The sequence below is a fragment of the Gopherus evgoodei genome, chromosome 1 (assembly GCF_007399415.2).
Source record: "Gopherus evgoodei ecotype Sinaloan lineage chromosome 1, rGopEvg1_v1.p, whole genome shotgun sequence".
Taxonomy (NCBI): Eukaryota; Metazoa; Chordata; order Testudines; family Testudinidae; genus Gopherus; species Gopherus evgoodei.
Genome location: NC_044322.1, coordinates 59,042,090 through 59,067,077, shown reverse-complemented (window position 1 = coordinate 59,067,077; position 24,988 = coordinate 59,042,090). Strand labels below are relative to the sequence as shown.

Sequence of the window (24,988 nt, the reverse complement as noted above, 5' to 3'; positions counted from 1 at the left end):
GGTCCCTACTGTACATATATATAGTCAGAGACAGTCCTTACAGCAAACAGCTTACAATCTAAATGGCAAAACAGACAACAGGCAGACGAAAGGAAGCACCATTATCTCCATTTTACAGATGGGGCACCAAGTCACAGAGAGATAAGTGATTTGTCCAAGGTCACACAGGTATTTTGTAGCAGAGCTGGAATATCACCCAGATTTTCTGAGTCCAGGTCTTAACCACAGGACTGCAGCTGCCAACTTTCTAATTGCACAAAACTGAACACCCTAAACCCACCCTTCCCTGAGGCCCTATCCCCGCTCACTACATTCCCCCTCTCTTAGTGGTTCACTCCCCCCACCCTCGTTCACTTTCACTGGGCTGGGGCAGGGGCTTGGGGTGCAGGAGGGGATGAGGGGTTTGGGGTGTGGGAGGGGGCTCCAGGTTTGGGGGGAGTCAGGGCTGGGGCAGGGGGTTGAGGTGCAGGGGATGTGAAGGCTCTGGGCTGGGGATGTTGGCTCTGGGATGGGGCCAGGGATGATGGCTTTGGGCTTCATGAGGGGGCTCCCAGGTTTGGGGGAGCTGAGGGCTGGGCCGGGGGTTGGGGCACAGGCTTACCTCACGCAGCTCCCGGTCAGCAGCCCAGCAGGGGAGTCTAAGGCAGGCTGCCTGCCTGTCCTGACACTGCATTGTGAGTGTGCTGGAAGTGGCCAGCAGGTCTGGTGCTAAAAAGTGGGAGCAGGAGACTCCACGCACGCTGCTATCATCCACAGGCACCACGCCAGCTCCCATTGGCTGGGAACTGGCCAATGGGAGTGCAGAGACAGTGCTCGGGATGTGGGCAGTGCACAGAGCCCCATGGCCCCCTGCCTAGAAGCCAGACCTGCTGGCCACTTTCGGGGCACAGAATGGTGCCCCAGGACAGGTAAGGACTAGCCTGCCTTAGCATTGCAGCACTGCCAACCAGACGTTTAACGGTCCTGTTGGTGGTGTTGACTGGAGCTGCCAGGGTTCCTTTTAGACTGGGGGTTCCGGTAGAAACACAGACACCTGGTCACCCTACACAGGACCATCCATCCAGCGTCCTTTTGCAGTTAAGTGTCTTTTTGCTCCTATGGCTGCCTACTAAACTCTCTCCCTCATTGGAGTTGCATTCAGTAGAATTAATAGCACATCATCAGGATCTGTTGTCTTAGGAACAGCATAGCACCAGTTTCCCTTAAAGGGAAATTATTGATATCTCCTAGGGATACAGCAAACTTTTTTGTTATCTCTGCAGGATGCAGCTTCACGTCAATAATTCTTAAAATTACTTCTGAGACTTTTGCTTTTGAGTCCTTGCTCCCAATGCCAGCAGGCAGGAGACCAACCATCCATAAACTCCAATTGTTCTAAACATTTCCCTCTATTCTCTAGCCTCCTGTGCAGGGTACCATTTTTCTGAACTTATGCTTCAATAACTGCACCTTGACTTTCAAATGTATTAATGAACTCAGTTGCCAGTTTTTTAGCAATGTCTCAGTTTTACCTCAGCACACATCTATTTTCCCATCAAGCTCCAAAATCCACAATGCAAATAAGTCAGTGTTTACATCTAAAGCTTGAGTTGTGGAAAAAGACTCTAAAGAAATGGCTGCAAACTGTGAGACAGACTCACTGGGTGGTGTCTCTTGGAGTTCACCATCAGTCTCAGGTTGTGGGTCCAATCTGAGATGGATGGGGAATACAACAAGGTGACCAAGACTCTTAACTCTACCATGGGGCCTGAAGACATCAGGCAGCCCCACAGAGTGGGCATAGCTTGCCAGGAATGAGAAAAAGCCAAGCCATCCGTGCTAGTTCAATACATCCCCGAGGTAGGCTCCAGTGACAAGTTTCTGATGGAGCCTCAGCAGCAGTTTAAAAACTTCTCTCTGCTGGTGTACAACAGTACTGCAGTTTGCCCTGTCCCTGGAGGTATAGGGGATATAACCTGTACACCCTCACGCTCATGTGAGTAGGATCTGAATGCCTCAAGCCCTGAAAATGTGATGTCGCTGTACAACATTGCTATGAGTTAAGTTGTGTTTGCTCAGAATGCTGTGTCTCTGCATTGCAGCATGGTCTGGAGGAATGATCACATGGCTGGGAGTCAGGAGGCCTTGAGTTATAAGCCTGGCTTTACCATGATGCACAAGTGTGGCCACAGTTTTAAGATACAGAATTTCTGACATCAATAAATTAGGGAAATGAACAGTGAGAAAATCAATAGTCTTGTGAGTAAAAGAAGCAAATTTGAATCTAAAATGCAACAATGTACTTTGTAATGAGGCATTATTAAGCTGCACTGTATATCCTTAAGAAACAAACCTGAATCCACCAAAACACACAGTGATTAGTGCAATTTGTAATCTGCAACAAATTCACAACTGGCCTGAAAGCCTGACCATGGTTCCCAAAGCAAACACCTTGCTGCCAGATGTTTCATCATTTGCTCCACAGTGCACAAAATCCACAGTGTCCAAGAGCCTAGCATTAGCATAGTGCCACTCAGAAACTTAAACTTGATCAGACTTCAGTCTACACCTGACAGATGAGGACTCTTGCACCACCCTATTCTTAACATCTGTTAAATAGCGAATGGAAATGATGGGGCTGGAATTCACCCCTCTTCATCTCAATAGACTTAAGTATTGACATTAAAGATCCCACCAATATAGCTTTTTCAGTCTAACCAATCTAGATGTTAGGGACGTACGTGGCACTCTTCACCATAGTATCTAAATGCTTGTGGATGCCAAGTTATTTTTGCACAAGGAGAATGATAGTACTTGATTAAGCAGATGAAATGGTTTCAGAGGATTGCTGAAATTGTAACTAGTAGTGACAACATTTAGGAAACAATGCCAGCACCTGAATTCACTGGGAGGCATTCTTTCTTATATAAGGGCTGACTAAAACCCCTGGTCTATAATTAGTTTTCTTAAAGGTTTATTTGAATATGGTGCTCTTAAGTTGAATAGAGATTGAACCATTTATCTTTTGGTCATTCCTGAACTGTCCTACTCTTTATGAAAATTATATACTTTTACTATTCTGTAGATAGACAAGGATTTAACAGTGAGGAACATGTCAACGTCTGCTTGCTGAACAAAGGTGTTCCTCTGCAGTAAAAAGATTTTTTTTTAAATATTCTCTCTGTAGAAAAGACCACGTAAATAGATAAGAGAAGAAAAAAAGTTGGGTCAAGAATGACTTACTCAAGCAAAAAACCAAAAAAAACAAAGACAAACAACCCTCCCCCCAACATCTACAGCAAAGGAGGGTGAGGAACCTGACCAACAGAAAAAGATGAACTGTCAACAAGCAAGGTCTGATTCTCCTCTCAGACAAGTTTTATGCTAGAGTAAGTTCATTGGTTTCAAATAGTTATTTTCAGTTGACACCAGCATAAGTGAGAGGAGAATCAAAACATTTATTTGAAAGTCTAATGTTGGGAAAAGAAAATGGTAAAATCTAGTTTTCTTACTGGGTGATTCTTCATAGGAAACAGGCTGGATCAGCTACATACTGGGACAAATTCAACCCTGGTGTAACGCTGCTGAAGTCAAGGGAACTAGTGATGGCTTTGGATGACCACAGTATTTGATTTATACCATTGAATCTGCACTTTGTGTGTGATGTATTAGCAAAACTGTTAATGATATTGTGAATGGCAATGATCCGTCCAAGACAATAAGAGACAAATTCAAACCAACTAAAATAGCAGGGGAGGGAGAATCACAGAAATCTCTGATTTTTGTCCAAAACAGACAAACAAACAAACAAACTTACTGAAAAATACATATTTTTACCACAGGGAAAAAAAAACATTTTCTACTGGCTAATATGATGCATGGTGGCTGAACTGCACCTCAATCTAAGCATTCATTTGTTAAAACACAATGAAATATTAGGTATGACTGTTCACAGCATAATTATTTTTCTTGAGTCCAGTGAGTTGGCATCGGTCACCTTTTTTTGTTAATTTTAATTATAATTATTTATCTCCATAAGACTGGACATGCCCAGGCAAATGATTATGTGTTCATATGAAGCTGTTATTGCCAGCAATCCTATGCCCACAGAGCCACTGTGTCAGCTCCAATCACTCTACTAATGAATACTGGAAAATTTAATCCCATACAATTATCTTAAGCAGAAATTAATGCTGCCCCTAGGAGGGTTTATTATTTCCATCTATCTTTCTGAAGACCATTTTTTCCTATAGGAAAAGTGCTCTTTTTCTGTTCATAGTGAAAGTTTCTTTCCACAATGGTATCCTACTTTTCAGTCTTTATTTCTGAGATCTTTAACCTCACATAGCCACTGGCACCTGTGTGGTAAACACTTTTCTGTTGCATATCTGTAAGAACACATATGTGTACACATGCACAGACATAGGACACCATCCATGGTGGGAGAAATGGGGTCAGGTCATAGAATCTGGAACCTGTGTGCAGATGTTTAGGTTAAATGTATGTCATTGTTAATATCTTGAGTTTGTGCATATAAATTGCCCCATCTTTGCCCATATACCTCATCTCTGTCTGGTAGGGCTCAATTGAGCTTCATCTAGACCTTCTGCAAGGCTTTCCTTTTTGATGCTGAGTAATACGCGGCTCAACCCTTGTCAGCCCCTCACAACTCTCTAACCCATTGCTGACATGAAAGTCAAGAAACCAAGGGAAGGATTCAGACCAAGGTATTCCCTTCCATAATGCATACCAGTTACTCATAAGTCACTGAGTCAGCCCAACGTCCACCTCCTGAATTATTTATACTGGATAGCTGAAATATATCAAGTGTACTTGCACTTCCTTTCATGATAGGCAAGAGTGTCAATTAATGTATATCTAGTGCCACACTTTGAAATGTGTGTCTTTAAGAGTTAATTCCATGGAAAACTCAGATAATATACATGCAAATGTATTTGCTAGAAAGAAAAGGTAAGGTTCAAAGAATATTGAATGAAACACAATTTTAGTTGCTTTTATTTAAATATGACATTATTACTATCCTGGAATGCAATACAATTTTGGAAGATGAGAAGAACCTTGTTGAAAGACCCAAAATGGAAGCAACTATGGAAAGAACTAGAGATTCTGATGAGTACATTTCTTGGAAGGTGACAGAGTACTCTAGATACAAGTGAGAGTCATACAAACACAAAATGTAAGGACAATTACATTAAAAGTAGATGTTCTATGTTATATAACTATTTTCTATCACTGGAGGTAACATCACCCATCCAAGTTTTGAAACGAACTGTTCAACATCTTACAGGATATTGTGAAGGGTTTCAACTTTACCTGATTCATCTACTCTCAGCTTTTTACTGGGATTGTCACTGCTGTCATCATCAGACATTTCCATCTCCTCTTCACGGCGGATCCCCATGAGCTGTTCGCTGTGAGCATTCCGGAGCTCCTAAAACCCAAGATGACCCTTTATCAGTATTTACTTCCATGAACTGATCTCTATATTTCTAAACAACTATTTTAAATTTTATAGTCTGATATTTTAAAAAATACATATAAATAACCCATGAATATTAGTACAGAATCAGCACAAGATTCAGAGTTAGAAGGGCTCAAATTGAAGGGAATGGAGTTCTTTGTGTTAAAATATTTTAAATAATTGAATATGTCAAATATACCATTGGGAAAAAACAACAGAGAAGATGAGTTCCCCTTGTTCAATTACTACCAGTCCTACCCAGGCAGATATATTTCAGTAATGGCAACACTTAATACTGCATGTAAAATGCATGTACAAAGGTGCTATCAAGTTGGCTAAAAAATAAAAAGCTCTAACTCTCAGAAGCCCTAGGTTTCTATGCTTGCACACGGTAAACCCAGTTACCACAAATTTTAAATTCTCAGCATAGAAACATCTTTTTTGGTAACATCTGCATCTTGATTTGAAACAAATGACAGAGCCAACAGCCCATTCTCAGAGAATCCCCTACCAGGGCAGACAGTATGTATGTAACTAAGTAAATGATCAGGAAGCATGTGGGCTTTATAAAAGTCCAGAGCATCTTTGTCGTCAAAGAATAAAACAGGAAAGTACTGGTGTAATGGCTGGCTTTTTAATGGGTGCAGCACAGAGAAGACTGAGAGAATTCTATTTTGTCTTAATAATACTGTCAGGTGTAACACAGGGATGTTGCATAGTGATTAGTGTAGAGCTTTTCAGTCTGTAGACAGCTAATTTTTCTATCGACAAAGAGCCCAATTCCCAAAGAGATGGTTTGAAATCTTTGAAATAAGGAAAAGTCACGTGGAAGGAATAAATAGTGCTGAAGGTTCCAACTATTTACCCATGCAATTAACAACAAGCTCTTTTAGTGGGATGGAGAAAAAAAAAGGAGGGTGTTTCCCTGGGGCTGTGCCTTGGGTTCATCAGTAAATGTCATACACCATAATAAAGGTATATGTATCTGTTAATCACTGTGAAGGCAGAGAGGCTAATTAATGGGTGTTTTACATGGGAATCATTTGAAATTCAGAGGATTGACTAAAATCGTAAAACCAGGATTGAATGAATTTATGAATTTTTGTCTTAAATGCAATTAACCACTTTGTAATTCCATACTGAAAATAGCCACAAACACTTTCTACCAGAGAGTATGCTGTATCTTCTTAGAAACCAAATGATTAATGTATTTTAGATTGCAAATGTCCCAGGAGCAACTATTTCAAAACTATCTTTAGCAGCCAAACAATAATCTTCTCCAGGAACCTCAACGAGGTCCCTTTTTTCTTTGTGTTGACAGAAAAGCTCACATAACAAGGGGAGATGAAAGGGAAATGTAAGCACATTAGCAAAGGAGGGAATAGTCAAATAATATGATTTGAATCAACAGAGCTATTTGCTGACGTATGCATAATATTTTACAACTGAGAAACAGGAATTGTCCATACATATTGGTTCAACCAGAGATTTCAGAACCTCTTTTTATTTTTAATTGTTTTCTTTCTTCAGAAAGAAAAAAAGAGCAACAACTTTTAAATAAGCAAAGATGTTTTGTGAATTAACATTTCTGGAAAGCCCTAATTTTAGGCATTTTACTTTAAAATAAATTTAAAAACCAGCAAATGAATGATATGATGTGTCCCCTCATGAAAAGTTAGTTAAGAAGGGATCATTTAAATCTGTTTCTGTAACAGATAACTGGAGGATAGCTAATGTGACATCACTTTTTAAAAAGGGGTCCAGAGGTGATCCAGTGGCAATTACAGGCCGGTAAGACTAACTTCAGTACCAAGACAACTAGTTGTAACTATTGGAAAGAACAGAATTACTAGGCACATAGATGAACATGATCTGTTGGGGAGGAGTCAACAGGACTTTTGTAAAAGGAATTCATGCCTCACCAATCTATTAGAATTCTTTGAGGGGGTCAACAAGCATGTGCGCAAGGGTGATCCAGTGGATACAGTGTACTTGGACTTTCAGGAAGCCGTTGACAAGGTCCCTCACCAAAGGCTCTTAAGCAAAGTAAGCTGTCATGGGATAAGAGGGAAGGTCTTCTCATGGATCAGTAATTGTTTAAAAGAAAGGAAACAATGGGGAGAAATAAATGGTCAGTTTTTAGAACAGAGAGAGGTAAATAGTGGTGTTTCCCAGGGGTCTGTACTGGGACCAGTGCTGTTCAACATATTCATAAATGATCTGGAAAAAGGGGTAAACAGTGAGCTGGCAAAATTTGCTTATGATTTAAATTACTCAAGATAATTAAGTCCAAAATAGATTGTGAAGAGCTACAAAGGGATCTCACAAAACTGGGTATCTGGGCAACAAAATGACAGATTAAATTCAATATTGATAAAGTCAGAATAATGCACATTGGAAAATATATCCCAACTATACATACAAGATGGTGGGATTTAAATTAGCTGTTATCATTCGAGAGAGATCTTGGAGTCATTGTGGATAATTCTCTAAAAACCTCAATGTGCAGCAGCAGTCAAAAAAAGTGAACAGAATGTTGGGAATCATTAGGAAAGGGATAGATAATAAAACAGAAAATGTCATAATGCCACTATATAAATCCATGGTATGTCCTCATCTTGAATACTGCGCGCAGTTCTGATCACCCCATCTTAAAAAAAGATATATTAGAATTGGAAAGCGTACAGAGAAGGGTAACAAAATGATTAAAGGAGGAGAGATTAAAAAGACTGGCACTTTTCAGCTTGGAAAAGAGATAACTAAGGGGAGATATGCTAGAGGTCTACAAAATCATGAACAGTGTGAAGAAAGTGGACAGTGAAGTGTTATTTACTCCTTCACATAACACAAGAACCAGGGGTAACCCAATGAAATTAATAAGCAGCAGGTTTACAACAATCAAAAAGAACTACTTCTCACAATGCACAGTCAACCTGCGCAATCATTGCCAGGGGATGTTGTAAAGGTCAAAACAATAATGGAGTTCAAAGAAGAATTAGATAAATTCATGGAGGATAGGTCCATCAGTAGGGATTAGCCAGGATGATCAGTGATGCAACCCTATACTCTGGGTTTCCCTAGCTTCTGATTTCCAGAAGCTGGGAGTGGATAACAGGAGATGGATAATTTGATGATTGTGCTGTTTATTCCCTCTGAAGCATCAGGTATTGGCCACTGTCAGAAGACAGGATACTGGGCAATATGGACCATTGGTCTGACCCAGTATGGCCATTCTTATTTTCTTATTACTTTAACGTGGTTGAAATAAAGTAACAGAAAACCACTTTTCACATCTCCCTAAAAGACAATAAAGAAAACACCCACATCCCCAACTTCCAGTTAAACAAAGACTTTATTTGCCACCCACTTGAATATTTATGAACAAAATGCAAAATACAGCTCTTAACAATAAATTATTCTAACATTTTATTTTAAGTGTCCCATTATTGTGAAGTCATTCGGTATTCGCCATAATAGCACTGATAATAAAAATTCATTTGGTATTCATGCGGATGTTACATCTAGTGCCATCGGTATTCAACTGTAATTTAGCATTAGTTAATGGGCACTTAAAACGAAACCCAAATGATTTATATCACAGCAGTTAAGTGTTTCTCAAACTAAGTGTGCAACACTTATTTTACAAGTGTACTACAGAATAATTAAATAAGTGCATCTTACCTTCTATAGTTTTTGTTGTGAGACAGAGAAAATCATTTAGAGGACTGTAATGTTAACAATTAACATACTGTATTACATGGAAATAAGCAACTGTATGTAAATTACTTTTACATAAAAAAGAAAGAAAACAAAGACAGTGGTACTTACTTTTAAAATACGGGTTCATAGCGTATATACTGAATTAAAATCGAAAGCTGGATGACCAATAACACAAAACAGGACTACTACTTTCTTTGCTGACACTTGTGTAAAGGAAAGTGGAATCCCAGATCTCTTTTCTCATTTTCTTTGCTCGTGCTTATGACAATCACACATGCATGGACTTGGATAGTCACCCTAATGTGTGCTATTATTACATTTATACTGCTGTGTTTGCCAGCCATGAACTTCGAGTCAATACAAATGATTGATTTATTTTTTAAAGATGGACACAAAATAGATGGGAAAGAGTACCATCCATCTCTGGACTGAATATGCTTTACTGATTATTAAGAAAAGAAATCTTTATTTTATTTTCCAGCAAACTCATATTACTATGACCATATAATGATACAACCAGAACAAATATCTATACTATATACCTGTTTTATTTATCAGACCTCAGTGTCTTCCTAAAAATGTATTGTTTAGTATGTGAAAGACTTAATTCTAAAATGTATTTATTTTAAATATCTTTGCTAATTTCACCATTTCATTTCATTATTTCAGAGTGGTAAACATATTCCTCTAATGATTTCACATTTCTTGTAAAAGAAAAATAAAAACACATTGCTCTCCAACTTAGCGTTATTTAACAAAATTTATTGTAATGGGAGCAATGGGAGCAATACATACTGAAATGAGATAGTATAATGGCTAGTTGATTAACTGCTGAAACTACAGCTGTAAATATTGCTGAATGCTGTACGTCCAGCTACAGTCACACTTGTTCTGTGTCAATCCAGCTGTGAGATGATGGATAAAAAGTAATAATAAAATCACCAACCTCAGAATGCTTTCGCCAAATGTCTATGTTCTTTCGCTGAGCTTTCGAGAAATGGTCCCAAGCTTTTTGTCTGGTAGAAGCGTTGAAAACGGCCACAATCTGCTCAACTTTGGTGAACAAGGAAGTCAAACAAGACAAGCAATTTATGTTGTGATCACTATAGAGAATCAAAGCAAAGACACTAGGAGTCTATGGATGATGTCATTACTGAAATAACATCATCAATATCCATCCAATTATGTGTCTTTTGTACTTACATTTTATCAATGTTGGAGATGTCTCCCTTCAAGTCTGTCTCCATAACTTTAGTCTACACAAGTTACAAATATATACTGAAGAATTTGCATGCAGTTGCCTCTTGTGCATAATTTGTGTGCTGTGTGTATGTTCATATAAATGTTGTGGGAGAAGGGTTGTGTGGAGGAGGAAGAAGTGTTAGAGGGAAGGTGTGAGATGGGCCCCACTCTAATAACATTATCCCAAAGAGGCCCTTTGAAGCTAGTGCAATGGTCCCTAACTGCAACACTTTGAGGTGTAAGTATCCTAAGTTTGGTCACAATCCCACATTTTCCACAACTAAAGGGACGGTGCTACCAGCTGAGCTGTTGTGCTGTTCTATCAGTTTAACCTGAATAAGCACCATTTTTGTAGAGAAATTCTCTGCAATTTAGCTCTCTGGATTTGCTGGCTAAACTAGCATTGTCTGTTTTGCAAAGCTGCCACGTTCTGTGTTTCAGACACTTTAAAGCCTACTAGAATCAAGGAAAGGATGGTGAAACTCGGTTCATGTCCCACTTCCTGTGCCACCTGAGCTGGTAGCTCCATATTTTACCTCATCCACACACCTAGTTGCTGTTTTCCTCTCCCCAGGTGATTCACTTCAAATCGTGGGACTTTAAGGCTATGTCTACATTAGAAACACTACTGTGGCACTGCTGTGCAGCTGCTGTTATGTGGACACTCACTACAGCGATGGAAGGTGTTCTTCCATTGCTGTAGTAAATTCACCATTCCAAGAGGGGGTAGCTAGGTGGATGGAAGAATTCGTCTGTCAACCTGGTTGTGTATACACTGGGGCTTACATTGGCTTAATGACGTCTCTTCTGGAGTGTGAATTTTTCACACTCCTCAGCAATGTAGCAGGTCGACCTAACTTTCTAGTGTAGACTAGTCCTCAGCCTTGGAGAATACAGTATATGGAGCAATCCTGCATTGAATGGGCTAGATAATTTAATAGGTTGTTTTAATCTCTGACATCTATGATGTCTAACCAATGGATAAGGGCCATGTATGTTTCTACTAAAATGATGAGCAGTGAAACAGTTAGCAATATTGATATTTAAACTTTCATCCTCAGACTCAAGAGTTAAACACAGACAAACAGCTTGCTTCTCTTTGCACTATTGTTCCAAGCTATTTCCGGATTCAGGAAGACAACACTAGGTCGAGTCACATGAGGAAGCTTTTCTTTAAAACCATCAAGGCTGGTTAATTAACTGCTAAAAGTACGACAATAAATATGTTTAATGAAATTTTAAACTCTGCTTAAACTACATAGGCTGTTTAAGGAGTACTGGAATGGCATTCTGGTGCAACCTCTGACTAGAGTCACAACAATTTCAGCATATTAATACTTGTTTGGCTCCAAAGGTGGAGATATATAAGGATGGAATTAAATTGTATATATTAATTAAATTAATTTAAAAAGATTAGAGTACCCATGATTATATGTATATAAATGAAGGCTAGAATTTAATGATTATGCTGCGTTGGTGACCCCAATCCTGCTTAATTAACAATCTGTGTTTAATTAGCAAATAGAAATTAAAATAGAAAAGATTCACAAAGATATGAGGAAGTGCTGGTTTACCAATTTCCACTAAAAGGTATTAATAGGATCATCTGAATTTTGTAGAAACCTTTGACCTTTTAAGTGTTTAATTAAAAAGTTCTTTCTATAGGTGCTAACATCTATCAGAAATCTTTATCTGATCATTTCAGAGGCTCTCTTCAGTGAAAACTCAAGGCAAGAAGAGGTCACAGAGATTTCCTGTCTTTCTTTTATAGGCAAAGTGAAGAGTGTATGGGAGGTCTTCTTCAATGATCAGAATTCTTAGGTGTTCAAGAAATAAATAAAAAAATAAATGTTTAGTGTGCAATAAGCTAAAAAAGTCAAGCAGTTATGCACAATATTATCCAAGCTACAGCTCTGGATATACATAAAGAGAAAGAACTAGGAGAGAATGCTAAGTGCCCATTATAATTAACATAACAATTAATAATACTTAGCACTCATAGCGCTTTTCATCCATAGATGTGTCAGGATGGCTTTTGAATTTCCTAACATTTATATATTAGCTTTTATCATACTTAGTTATTTTCATTTAAAAAAATAATTGAATATGAATACGTGGAACCCAATCATGCAGTCTTCACTCTGGCAAAAATTCTATTGATTTTATTTGCCTGAGTCAAGTCTCTGGAAATATAGAGAAGCTCCACTGACTTCAATCGAGCTGTGACAATTTGCACCAGCTGAGGTTTTACTCCTTTGAGTTTCTCAGCTTTATCTTAGGGTAAATCCATACAGGAGATATCAGGTTCAGAGAACCAGATTTTTAAAGGTATTTAGGTGCCTAAAGATGCAGCTACATGCTCAATTCCTATGATGCCTAAATACCTTTTAAAATCTGGCCCTCTGAGCCTGACTCTTCCCGATATGAATGTATTCTCTGCCATACAGAGAATACTCAGGGAGGCAGAACCTCAGCTGGTGCAAATTCAATAAAGACAAATGCAAAGTGCTCCACTTAGGAAGGAACAATCAGTTTCACACATACAGAATGGGAAGAGACTGTCTAGGAAGGAGTATGGCCGAAAGAGATCTAGGGGTCATAGTGGACCAAAAGCTAAATATGAGTCAACAGTGTGATACTGTTGCAAAAAAAGCAAATGTGATTCTGGGATGCATTAACAGGTGTGTTGTAAACAAGACACGAGAAGTCATTCTTCCGCTCTACTCTGCGCTGGTTAGGCCTCAACTGGAGTAGTGTGTCCAGTTCTGGGTATCGCATTTCAAGAAAGATGTGGAGAAATTGGAGAGGGTCCAGAGAAGAGCAACAAGAATGATTAAAGGTCTTGAGAATATGACCTGTGAAGGAAGGCTGAAAGAATTGGGTTTATTTAGTTTGGAAAAGAGAAGATTGAGAGGGGACATGATAGCAGTTTTCAGGTATCTAAAAGGGTGTCATCAGGAGGAGGGAGAAAATTTGTTCACCTTAGCCTCTAAGGATAGAACAAGAAGCAATGGGCTTAAACTGCAGCAAGGGAGATTTAGGTTGGACATTAGGAAAAAGTTCCTAACTGTCAGGGTAGTTAAACACTGGAATAAATTGCCTAGGGAGGTTGTGGAATCTCCATCTCTGGAAATATTTAAGAGTAGGTTAGATAAATGTCTATCAGGGATGGTCTAGACAGTATTTGGTCCTGCCATGAGGGCAGGGAACTGGACTCGATGACCTCTCGAGGTCCCTTCCAGTCCTAGAGTCTATGAATCTATGAAATTGTCATGGTTCCATTGTAGACAATTGGGCCAATGGAGTTCTGACAATTTGCTTCAGCTGAGGAGCTGCCCCAGAGTTCCCACTTCCAGTTTACTCATCCTTCCTTCAGGGATGAAGTTTGGCCAAACACATCTAAGGCCTTAGGTACTGACCCTGGCTCAGCCACTGTGTAACATGGTCAAGGTCCCTATCTGTAAAATGGGATTCATAATTCTTACTCCTCTTTGTAAAGTTCCTTCAGTTCTTTGTGTGAACAGCATGGTAGAGTATAAGTGCTATGTACTATTATTAAGTATAATTAAATATTCACCAACAAATAGGTGTATAAAATTATATAATAAAACGTTCATTATCCATATGCAAAACTGCTTCTTGTTGATAGAGAATATATGTAACTGGCCAAATTTAATTTTAAGAACATCATTGTTCTGGAAGGATGCAAAAACCCCAATTCTTTTTTCCTTCAATATAATTCAGATTTGTTTCCAATTTTCCTAGAAACTCACTCTAAGGCTTTGTGATGCTTTATGTGGTGTGTTTCACACAAAGGATTATTATACGATTGTTCTTCTGCTGAGTTTTAAACCCTGAAAACCAGAGTTGATATGTAGGTGTCAGCGAATGATTCACAACTGCAGCATTACTATAAGATAATTTATTATAGGTGGAAACTTATATTAGGCATATTAAATAGAAACTTACATCATCATTGTTCAATATTTGTTGCCATAAACAAAGTGGGCCAAATTATTCCTTTTAAATGTAAATTAAAAAGAATATATAAACTGTAAATCTAAGCAGGTAGGGACAAAGAGGAATGATTGTAGGGAGAAGTGGAATATTTATAGTAGAAAATATGCCATAACATAGCATGTTTACTGAATGGAGAAAAGGTGGGGGTAAAGGGCTATACAGTTCTGTAGATAGGGAGACTATGGGAGAACATTTGTTTTCCACTATGTATATTAAATACATTCTTTCAACTACCTACACAAGTTAAGGCTGAAATTGCATCTTGAAGTTCCAGTGACAAGAACAAGCAACTCAAATTGTGCTTTGCTTGATATTTCATTGATTATTATGCATAAATTAAGTTCTTATTCCTTTTATGCAATAAAAATGTACATAGGCAACTGAATGTCTCCCAGTACTTTACAATAAAAGGAAACAATGAACAAAATAGAATCTAGCTTGGCCTAAACTCAAAACAAAAAATCAGAACTCATATCATGGACAACTAATTCCAAAATTGAGGGGTATAGAATGAAATGGTCCAAACACTAAACGATTGTAGGTGGAATAATGGAATATGCAGCAATTTATCTTAGAAAGATTTTAAAATGCATGACAAGTGATACTGAAAATAAAAGAAGGATTTCATCCATAAAATTAAAGTTGAAAGGAAATTTTACAGTCAACATAAACATGATTTTGGAATAAGGACTCCAAGACAAGAATAATGTACATAGTTAGCCTGGTCTTGGTCAAAAGCCTGTCTGCTGAGTTCTGAATAAGCTGGAGTCTGCCAATCAATTTGGCAGGGAGCCCAGCAAACAAAGAATTACAGTAGTCAAGGCTAGATGTTATAAATGAATGGATTAGAGTCTCCAGGTCAGCTGTGGATAGAAAAGGGAGTATTTCTGGCAAGTGTCCTGATATGCATTCGGTGACATATTGACTATGTTTCAGCATTGAGTCCAAGACCAAAATTACCCTCGGCAACTTGACATGTGATGTTGACACAATATTTCAGTTAAGTGGCAGAGTAAAGAAAGATACAGAATTTTATAATTAATCGGGTTCAAAGAGAAGTATTTAGGTTTCAATGGTATTTACTTTCAGAAAATTATTTGCCATCTGCACATTAACAGCCAAAAGACAATAGAGCCCATTCATTGTTACCCAAGATACACTGCCAGAGAGGAAGAAACAGAAGTGAATGGCATCAGCAGAACAGAGCAGGTAACCTATAAAAGTTAAAAATACCATCCATGGAAAGAGTATATTAATGCAAAGTACATGTAGAGTAGCATATGTTGGAGTTCACTAATCAATTAGACATGCTATGACAGACTCCATAATGCATTTATACAATAGGAACCTACATCATAGTGGCTGTGCAACTACATCAACAAAGAGTAACCAGAAACCCTGGTTTGAAAAGAAAATGAGGGCAAAGAGAGAATGACCGTTTGCTACAACTCAATCAGAAAATAACAGTTTACCAGGGTAAATATACCTCTGTGTGATCAACTGACAAACTTGCTCAGAGTTGCTGCATTTTCTTCAGGTTAGAGCCACTGCATTGTGAAGGGAGGCTGCCACATCTGCCAATCCCATCTCACAGGAAAACTTATGAGAGAGCCTAAGAGAAGGGAAATTGTACAAGGAGCCTCCTGAGGAGCTCCTCCCATATTGTGTTGGTGGGTGGGTGGGAGGGAGGGATCGTCACTGGAAAGACTAAAATTACCCCTCCCCAACAGGGGCGGCTCCATGCCCCAGCACGCCAAGCGCGTGCTTGGGGTGGCAAGCCGCGGGGGGCGCTCTGCCGGCACCGTGAGGGCAGCAGGCAGGCTGCCCTCGGTGGTTTGCCTGTGAAGGGCACGCCTGCGAGAGGTCCTCCGAAGCTGCGGGACCAGCGGACCCTCCGCAGGCAAACCGCCGGAGGCAGCCTGCCTGCCGTGCTTGGGGCGGCAAAATCCCTAGAGCCGCTCCTGCTCCCCAAGTGCCAGGAATCCCAAGGGATTAATGAGAGACCACCGCTAGCCATGCAGAAGCTCTGTGTGTATCCTGTTGTCTATTGGTTTGCTGGCTGCAAGGCTTCAATGGAGGCATGCTACCAGGGATACCCCCTGCCATGTCTGCACTCAAGGTCACCCTTAAAATGAAGCTCCTCACCACCTGGGGATTCTCTGGGAAAGGATCTGTTGCCCCAAGTTGCATAATGTTTCTTGGAATATCTCCATGGTCTCAAGGGGAAAATGATGTGAGTTCCCCTTAAGTGCTCCACACCCAGTGCAGGGCCACTTCCCACCACCAGCCCAACCCCAGCCTGTCCCTTTCCTCTATATGGATCTCAGCTTTGGGGAGAGCCATGAGCAGGGGTTCTGAGAAGGGAGATGCTGCCAGATAGGCACTGAAGCATACCTTCTGCATGAGAAGAGTAAGAAATGAGCATGAAGGCCCCTCTCTCTGCATGGATCTAAGAGGTATGATTCAGTCCTCTCTTATTTACATACTCTGTCCTCATGAACTAGCCACAATGCATTTGAGAACAGATAATGTATCCAGTATTAGGGGATTTCTGGGTCAGGAACATTGACCCTAACCACAGAGCCCTCCTGGCCCACTTTACTATAGTCTTCCTCCCAGTCATTGCTCATTCTTAAATAAAAATCCCCCTGGGCTGGGATATCTAAAGATCCTCCATACCCACAGAAAGGAAGTAGTGTCTAGGTGTACCATATATGTGTATGTGTGTGTGTGTAGATACATCTATTTATACAAATACAGATTATATAGAATCATAGATTTGTAGGACTGGAAGGGACCTTGAGATGTCATCAAGTCCAATTTCCTGTACTCATGGCAGGACTAAGTATTATCTAGACTTTTCCTGACAAGTGTTTGTCTAATCTGCTTTTAAAAATCTCCAATGATGGAGATTCCACAACCTCTCTAGGCAATTTATTCCAGTGCTTAACCGCCATGACAGTTAGGAAGTTTTTCCTAATGCTCAGCCTAAATTGCCCTTGCTGCAATTTAAGCCCCTTGTTTCTTGTCCTATCCTCAGAGGTTAAGAAGAACAATTTTTCTCCCTCCTCCTTGTAAAAACCTTTTATGTACTTGAAAACTGTTATCATGTCCTCTCTCAGTCTTCTCTTCTCCAGACTAAACAAACCCAGTTTTTTCAAACTTACCTCATAGGTCATGTTTCCAGACCTTTAATCATTTTTGTTGCTCTCCTCTGGACTTTCTCCAATTTGTCCACATCTTTCCTGAAATGTGGCACCCAAAACTGGACACAATACTCCAGCTGAGGCCTAATCAGCGACACACACACTCTTACAAAAATAGTTAGATTTTTAAAAATCTGCTGCTGAAAGCTTCCACCTCACACCCCACTGATCAGAATTGTACAAGTCAATGTTGCTTGTTAAGAAGTTGGGTGACTGGCAGTGATATTACCTGAGTTTTGCATGTAACTATATACAAATTATCTCATATAAGTGGAGGAAAAAAACATTTATAAGTGTTTTTATCCATTCCACCTTGCCTAGCCTTTCCTTTGCAACACTAATTATAACCACCTTCCCTTCTCATGATGTCCTCCTAATTCACTGTCTTTGGGATGGGCATAATTTGGGGGCAGTGTTGGAGGGCACTGAGCCCCCCCAAACTGCCTGCGTCAGGCAGGCATGGAATTTGCCTCCCATGCATGGCCCCTTTGGCCTAGTTGGGGCTGCACCCCCAAATATATCAGTCAAACTATCCCTATGATCATTGGTTGCTGTCCTTCGGACATGCTTTTCTCTTACCAAGAAACAGCATGAGGAAAAGATAAAGAGGGAATATCCAGGGAATACTGAAACTTCCATATGCCTCAGAATCCATAACAAAACAGGCACAATCACTTGTTCCAAAGCATTTATATTAATAATTAAACAACACTTACTTCTAGAAAAGTAGAAGCACTTCTTGTTGTATGTTGAAACAACAGGATGTACTTAAATTAAACAGAGCTCACCATGTCCTATAAGGGATTGCTAGGAAATCTGTCCAAAAAATAAATGTTGAAAATCTTTTAAGATGTGAAATGTGGCTTAATTTACAGTGAAGAAACTGGCAGCCTAGTGTAACAAAGAGCTTTGGCACACCGCCATGCAATAAATCACTTGAATTTAACAAGACCACTACACCTACATGTCATTTCTCAGCAAACTGGAACCTGTCATCAGGCCAGTGTGACACAGTAGGGCAGGTATAGATGCACAGTACCTTCTCTGTTAATGCTGACATTGTACAGTAAGGAATAAAGCTTGTGGGCTATACTCTGACATCACAGAAACAAATCTAATACAAAGAAAGAATCTGTGCATGCAACTGTCTTCATCAGCTTGGCTGGATTTCCTGCTATCCCTAAGGTACTGTCTGTAATTAGCTGATCTCCTTGATAACTGGAATGATGTGGTTTTTGTTGTAGGTGGCGGATAGTTCTGTAGATAGTCAAGACTGTCACAGCTATTTTTGTGTTTTTATCTCATCAGGAAAGAGCTCCATGAGGAGGTCCTGAGAGGAAGAAGCCTCATAAATGTGCATGGGCTCTGACAGGTTCCCCTATGCATAGGGACTCTCCTGAAATAACAACCTACCAGGGCAATAGAGCATGACAGCTTTATGAGACTCCTTCTTCTCAATGAAGACCATGATGGTACATTTGTTTCAAGTGTCAGATGGCTTCCTTTGCTGAGGAAAAAGACAGGGCCTCATTTGTCAGCCATAAAGTCATCTGTCTCATCTGAAAAAAACTTCCTAGTTTCTAACGCTGGAAAATGCTTGCTTCCCCCTATTTTGATCAAACCCGTCCAAGCCCCCATCTGTTATATGCACTCTGTGCCTTCCTCCTCTCCTTTGCTGCCTCTATTCTCACCCTCTCCCTTTTGCATCGTTTCTCCCTCTCCATATCCATCTTTCCTTTGCTCTCACATTTCTGCCCTGCTCACACCACCCCAAATATCTTTATAATAATCAAAAAACTACTACCTTTGGGCCCAATCCTGTGAACACTTACTACCGGACAGAGCTCTCTAATGTGAGTGTTCCCAGTGAGGGCAGTAATCATGTCAGCCAGTAATATTAGCAGGGTCTGGTCCTTCATTTATAAATAACAAACTAAATCAAGTTTTAAAGTGCAGCCATCACGAAGTGTGCCCAACTAACCAAAACATTCACTCCATCTCACTGATGTAACCCCGTCCTCTCTTCCCTGCTCCAGTTCCTTATTATCTTCACTCACCACGTCATGTCCACACAGTAGTCAGCTTCCACTTCAGCAAAGCGTTTAACATCTTCTTAACTCCATACTTATTCAGAAAAGCACTTCAGCATGTTCACTGACTTCAGTGGGACTTGAGCCATTGCTTCAGTGCTTTGAGACTTGATCCTGTTAGGTGCCAAGTGCCCTCAACTCCGATGTAAGTGCACACCTTGCAAGATCAAGATGACTAGAGATGTACTGCTGAATTGAAGCCTTAAACTGAAAACTCTTTAGAAGCTAACTCTTTTATTTGATTGTAAGGCACCACGTGCATTTATAGGCCTATATAAAATAATACACAAAAATAATAGTGAGATGTCTTATTAGTGAAATTCTGGCTCCACTGAAATCAGTAGCAAAACTCCTTTTTGCTTCGATGGGGCCTAAAATTACACAGTACTGGAGAAACAAAGGAATCCAAGATACTTGAAACACATGGAGGGAAGTGATTATTCCCCTCAATTCGGCACTGGTGAGGCCACATCTGGAGTACTGCATTCCACAGGCGCCAACTTTCCTTGGTGCCGGGAGGTGCTTGCACCCCCCTGCCCTGCCCCCAGCCCAGCCCTGACTGCTCCCCCTCCCTGCCCCTACTGGATCCCTCCCCAATTCCCCACCCCTGCCTTGCCTCTTCCCCGAGTTCACTGTGTTTCTCCTCCTCCTGCTCCCTCCCACCGCTTGCTGCATGAAACAGCTGTTTTGCGGCGCAAGCACTGGGAGAGGGGGAGGTGGGAGAAACAGGACTCGACAGGGCACTCAAGGGAGGAGACGGAGTGGAGGTGGAGATGAGCTGGGGTGGAGGGGCGGGGTGGGGAGCTGCCAGTGGGTGCAGAGCACCCACCAATATTTCCCCATGGGTGCTCCAGTCCCGGAGCACCCATGGAGTCGGCACCTATGCTGCATTCAGTTTTGGGTCCCCCACTACAGAAAGGATGTGGACAAATTGGAGACAGTCCAGTGGAGGGCAATGAAAATGATTAGGGGGCTGGGGCACATTACTTATAAGGAGAGGCTGAGCGAACTGGGCTTATTTAGTCTGCAGAAGAGAAGATCGAAGGGGGGATTTCATAGCAGCTTTCAACTACCTGAGGGGGAGTTCCAAAGAGGATGGATCTAGGCTGTTCTCAGTGGTGGCAGATGACAGAATAAGGGGTAATGGTGTCAAGTTGCAGTGGGGGAGGTCTAGGTCAGATATTAGGAAACACTATTTCACTAGGAGGGTGGTGAAGCACTGGAAACTGGGGCGGCTCCAGTCCCCAGCATGCCACGCACGTGCTTGGGGCAGCATGCCGCGGGGGGCGCTCTGCCGGTCGCCGGGGGGGCGGCAGGCAGGGTGCCTTCGACGGCATGCCTGCGGAGGGTCTGCTGGTCCTGTGGCTCCAGTGGACCTCCCGCAGGCATGCCTGCGGAAGGTCCGCTGGCCCCACGGCTTAGGTGGAGCCGTGGGACCAGCGGACCCCTCCGCAGGCACGCCTGCGGGAGGTCCACCCAAGCCGTGGGACCGGCGACTGGCAGAGCGCCCCCTGCAGCATGCCGCTGTGCTTGGGGCAGCGAAATTTCTAGAGCCACCCCTGACTGGAAGGGTTACCTAGGGAGGTGTGGAATCTCCATCCTTGGAGGTTTTTAAGGCCCGGTTTGACAAAGCCCTGGCTGGGATGATTTAGTTGGTGTTGGTCCTGCTTTGAGCAGGGGGTTGAACTAGATGACCTCTTGAGGTCTCTTCCAACCCTAATTTTCTATGACTCTATGATTCCATGACAAAGGAATGAGCCATCAGACAACATTAGGGCTGGAGATCATGGCTATACAGCAACAAGAAGGTAGATAGAAAAATGAGGCAAGGAAGAATAACAACACTGGACAAAGCTATATGAAGTCTTTCAACCTAGAATAGGTCCTCTGCCATTGCAACAGCATTTTGGACAAAACATTTTTAAAAATATCTGTATGTAAGAATATAGAGACTCAGTAAAGGCTTACTAAAAAAAATTATTAGAAAAAACCCAAACAAACAAAATGTTGAATTAATATGCCAGCCAAAGGAGCTAAATGGATCATAAAGGTCTTTTACAAATATATCAAAGGAAAAAGAAGTACCAGAGGATAATGATATTAATGATTAATTTTTTTTATTTGTATTGTGTTAGCACCTAAGGACACTAGGTCTCATTGTGCGAGGCACTATACAAACACTTCATATGAGATCATCCCTGCCTTGAAGAACTTAATGATGGCTTGAAAAATTACTGAAATAGCTAATTCCAATTTTTGTAATTAGTCTTTCGCAAAAGGAATAAGGAAGACTGGGCAATTAAGGAAAACCTTTTTAAAAAGAGCTACCAATAAAAAGCAATTAAGGGAATACTAGGAAAGTATGAATACTTTGAAGAAAGTCTGGATGATCTACATCCTGGATGCTAAGACACTTAAGTAGCAAACCTATCGTACCTGTAGCAGAACTGACTGTATTTCTGAAAAGTCATGGAACATACTATGGAGTTAATGGATTGTGGGAGAAAGTAATTGCCGTGCTGATGTTTAAAAAAAACAGGTACAAAGGTAAGTGATCCCGGTAACCACCAACACAAGTCTCACTTCTATCCTGGTAAAATAATGGAGCACATAACCTGGAAAAGGGACAAAACAAAAACAAGGTCCATTTCCTTTTTATTATGCATGAAGAAGGCCTGGAAGGATTTTATTTAAGTTTGGTTGGGGATTTTTTTGCTTAGATTTTTACATTAGAAATTCAGGTCCTGTCTAGCTGGGAAGACTCTGATGACTTTAGAACTGATGAAATCATATCACAAGGGAGCAAACTTCAAGCAACTGAGAGGGGAAAGGAATTTTAGCCAGACTGTTTAGAATGTGTCTTTGTTAACACTGATATTTCCTTGAGAAAGGACATTCAATTCCCCTTCATTAAAATGTGAGAGCATTAACAATATAAATCCTTTGAGATATACAGAAGGTCCTGGGAATGGCCAGGGAAGATCAAAGCTCACATTCATGATAATTCTAAGGTAAAAAAACTACATGACCCTCACCCCCCCAGCCAAAAAACCCACCTTTCAGTCTCTCATTATACGTCATAAAGAAACGAATGGGCAGTTGAACAGTATCTCAAAAGAAGTGGTGGGTGTTATGTAAAGCCTCCGCTCAAATGTGATTGTAAGATCTGTAACTTGTATCATTAAGTTCTGCAACTTTTTTGCAGACTTTGTAACTTCAGTTATTGTTAGCATAGCCTTTTAACTTTTGTACCCTTTGTAAGCTCTGTAACCTTTTCAAGTTACCACTTGTATGAACTTCCAAGCTGTGTAATATCCCATCTCGCAATCAGAGAGAGTTTGAACAAGGAAGTGTGTGAGGAAGATAAGGGAGTGTGAACCAGGGAGTGTATGTGGGACTCGGCAGAGAGGAACTGCAAGGAGAAAGGAGCCAGGAGCCAGGTGTGTCTAATATAATCTGCCCTGAGAAGGCGATCACAAAGTGCTGTAAAGAAACGAAGAACCTGGTATGCATGAAAGGAACTGGTCTGGGAATGCTTCTTGGTGATGGACACAGAAGAAAAACTCAGTGTATGTGACAGGAGCCGCCCAATTCCAGCAAAAGGAAGCAGTCATGCACACAAGCTGCTGCTTCTTGACCTGTTCAGCAGCCTGAATTCGTGATCGCAGGTGGACACACCAGATCTACCACACTTTGGCTTCTCAGCCTCCAGCCTGTCTCCAGTAACTCTCCACTTGTGTAAGTGTGTGGGTGCATGAGGGTATGAATGCAGTGAATGTGTGTGTGTATGAATAAGCTCCATCTCATTTCTGTCTGACCTAACAGCAGCATTGTAATAAAACTAATACAAGTGTGACCCTGGGTTGGTTTTTAAGGGAACAGAGGTAACATTAGTGGTGGAGATGCCGGAGATTGAACCCAGGGCCTCATACACTAGTGTTATAGTTGGGTGGATAAAGACAGAGCACCCATCTACTGGAGGGAGGAAGACTCTATCCAGGCAGAGAAACTTTTCCACGTAGCCAGATAGTTGGCCGTAGTCAAATCTTTTCTACTCTAGTGGCTAGTCTACACTAGAAGCGCTACATCAGGATGCTTGGAGAGACTTTGTGAGACTGATTATGCTGTATCCAGGCAGAGAAAGTTTTCCATGTAGCCAGATAGTTGGCCCTAGTCAAATCTTTTCTACTCTAGTGGCTAGTCTACACTAGGAGCGCTACATTGGTGCAGCTGCACCAATGCAGCTGTGCCACAGTAGGGCATATGGTGAAGATGCTCTATGCCAACAGGAGGGAGAATGACACTGACTTTATTGTGATGTTTCTTTTTCAGGACCTGTGGAAGCAGGGAGATGGGAAGAAAGGCATATCTGAAATTGTTTGCTCACAATAATAATACTAATAGGAGAGCACCACCTTGAGAGTTGCAGCCGACGGCTCCCTTGGAACAATCTAGGAGGAGTTTTTTGTTTGTTTGTAATGAAAAGAAGTCTTATAAATGTGTGCTTCACTGTGTGAATAGGTCTGTCAAAACAGAGTCATGGATTTCCCACTCATGGTTTGCCAAGAAGTGCCTCCTGAGATTGTCTGCTAAGAAGTTGTGAATAGACAAGAGGTATGCCACCTGGATAGCCACGCTGTGTCTGATACACCAGTTCCAAAACCTGACTGCCTCCAGACAAGGTGGGAGAGACCTCTCTTCTCCCTGTTTGCTTACGTAGACCACAGTAGTGATACTGTCTGACATGACTTGGATGTGGAGGGAGCGAATAAGTGGGAGGAAGGCCTTACATGCAAGGAGAATTGCCCACAGCTCCAGGATGTTGATATGTAATTTGGCCTCCTGTGGGGGGCATGTACCCTATGCAGTGTGACAGTTCAAGTGGGTGCCCCACCCTAGAAGAGAAGCATCTATTCTGATGGTCACACTGGTAGTGGGAGTAGAGAAGGGGACTCCTACTTGTACATTGTCTGAGTTCTATTGCCCCTTGGTATAATAGGGATTCTGCTTCCTGTTGAAGACTCACGTGTATGGGTGGTCCCCAAAGGGAGACTTAGAAGGCAGTCTGTGAGGAGGGAAGGAGAGGAATTCCATGGAGTATCCCTAATGGATAATCTCCAGTACCCAATTGTCCATCATGATTAGCTCCCAGTTGAGGGAGACGAGTGTAAGATGGCCCCCGAAGGTGACCAAAGATGGGAAGTGGCATCAGAGATGGTAAGGGGTCTTGACTAAGATGTCAAAGTGGC

General features: G+C 41.2%; 1 protein-coding gene across 5 annotated transcripts in view; it reads right to left on the bottom strand.

Annotated features, from left to right (window-relative positions):
* Positions 1-24,988, bottom strand: part of ENOX1 (ecto-NOX disulfide-thiol exchanger 1) — a 543,507-nt gene that overhangs the window by 94,357 nt on the left and 424,162 nt on the right. For all 5 annotated transcript variants that reach the window (XM_030565681.1, XM_030565709.1, XM_030565691.1 and 2 more), the window contains 2 exons: positions 10,128-10,234; positions 5,314-5,431 (listed from right to left, as the gene is read on the bottom strand). In XM_030565681.1, coding sequence (XP_030421541.1) covers positions 5,314-5,431; positions 10,128-10,234 — 225 coding nt within the window. The remainder of the gene's footprint in view (positions 1-5,313; positions 5,432-10,127; positions 10,235-24,988) is intronic.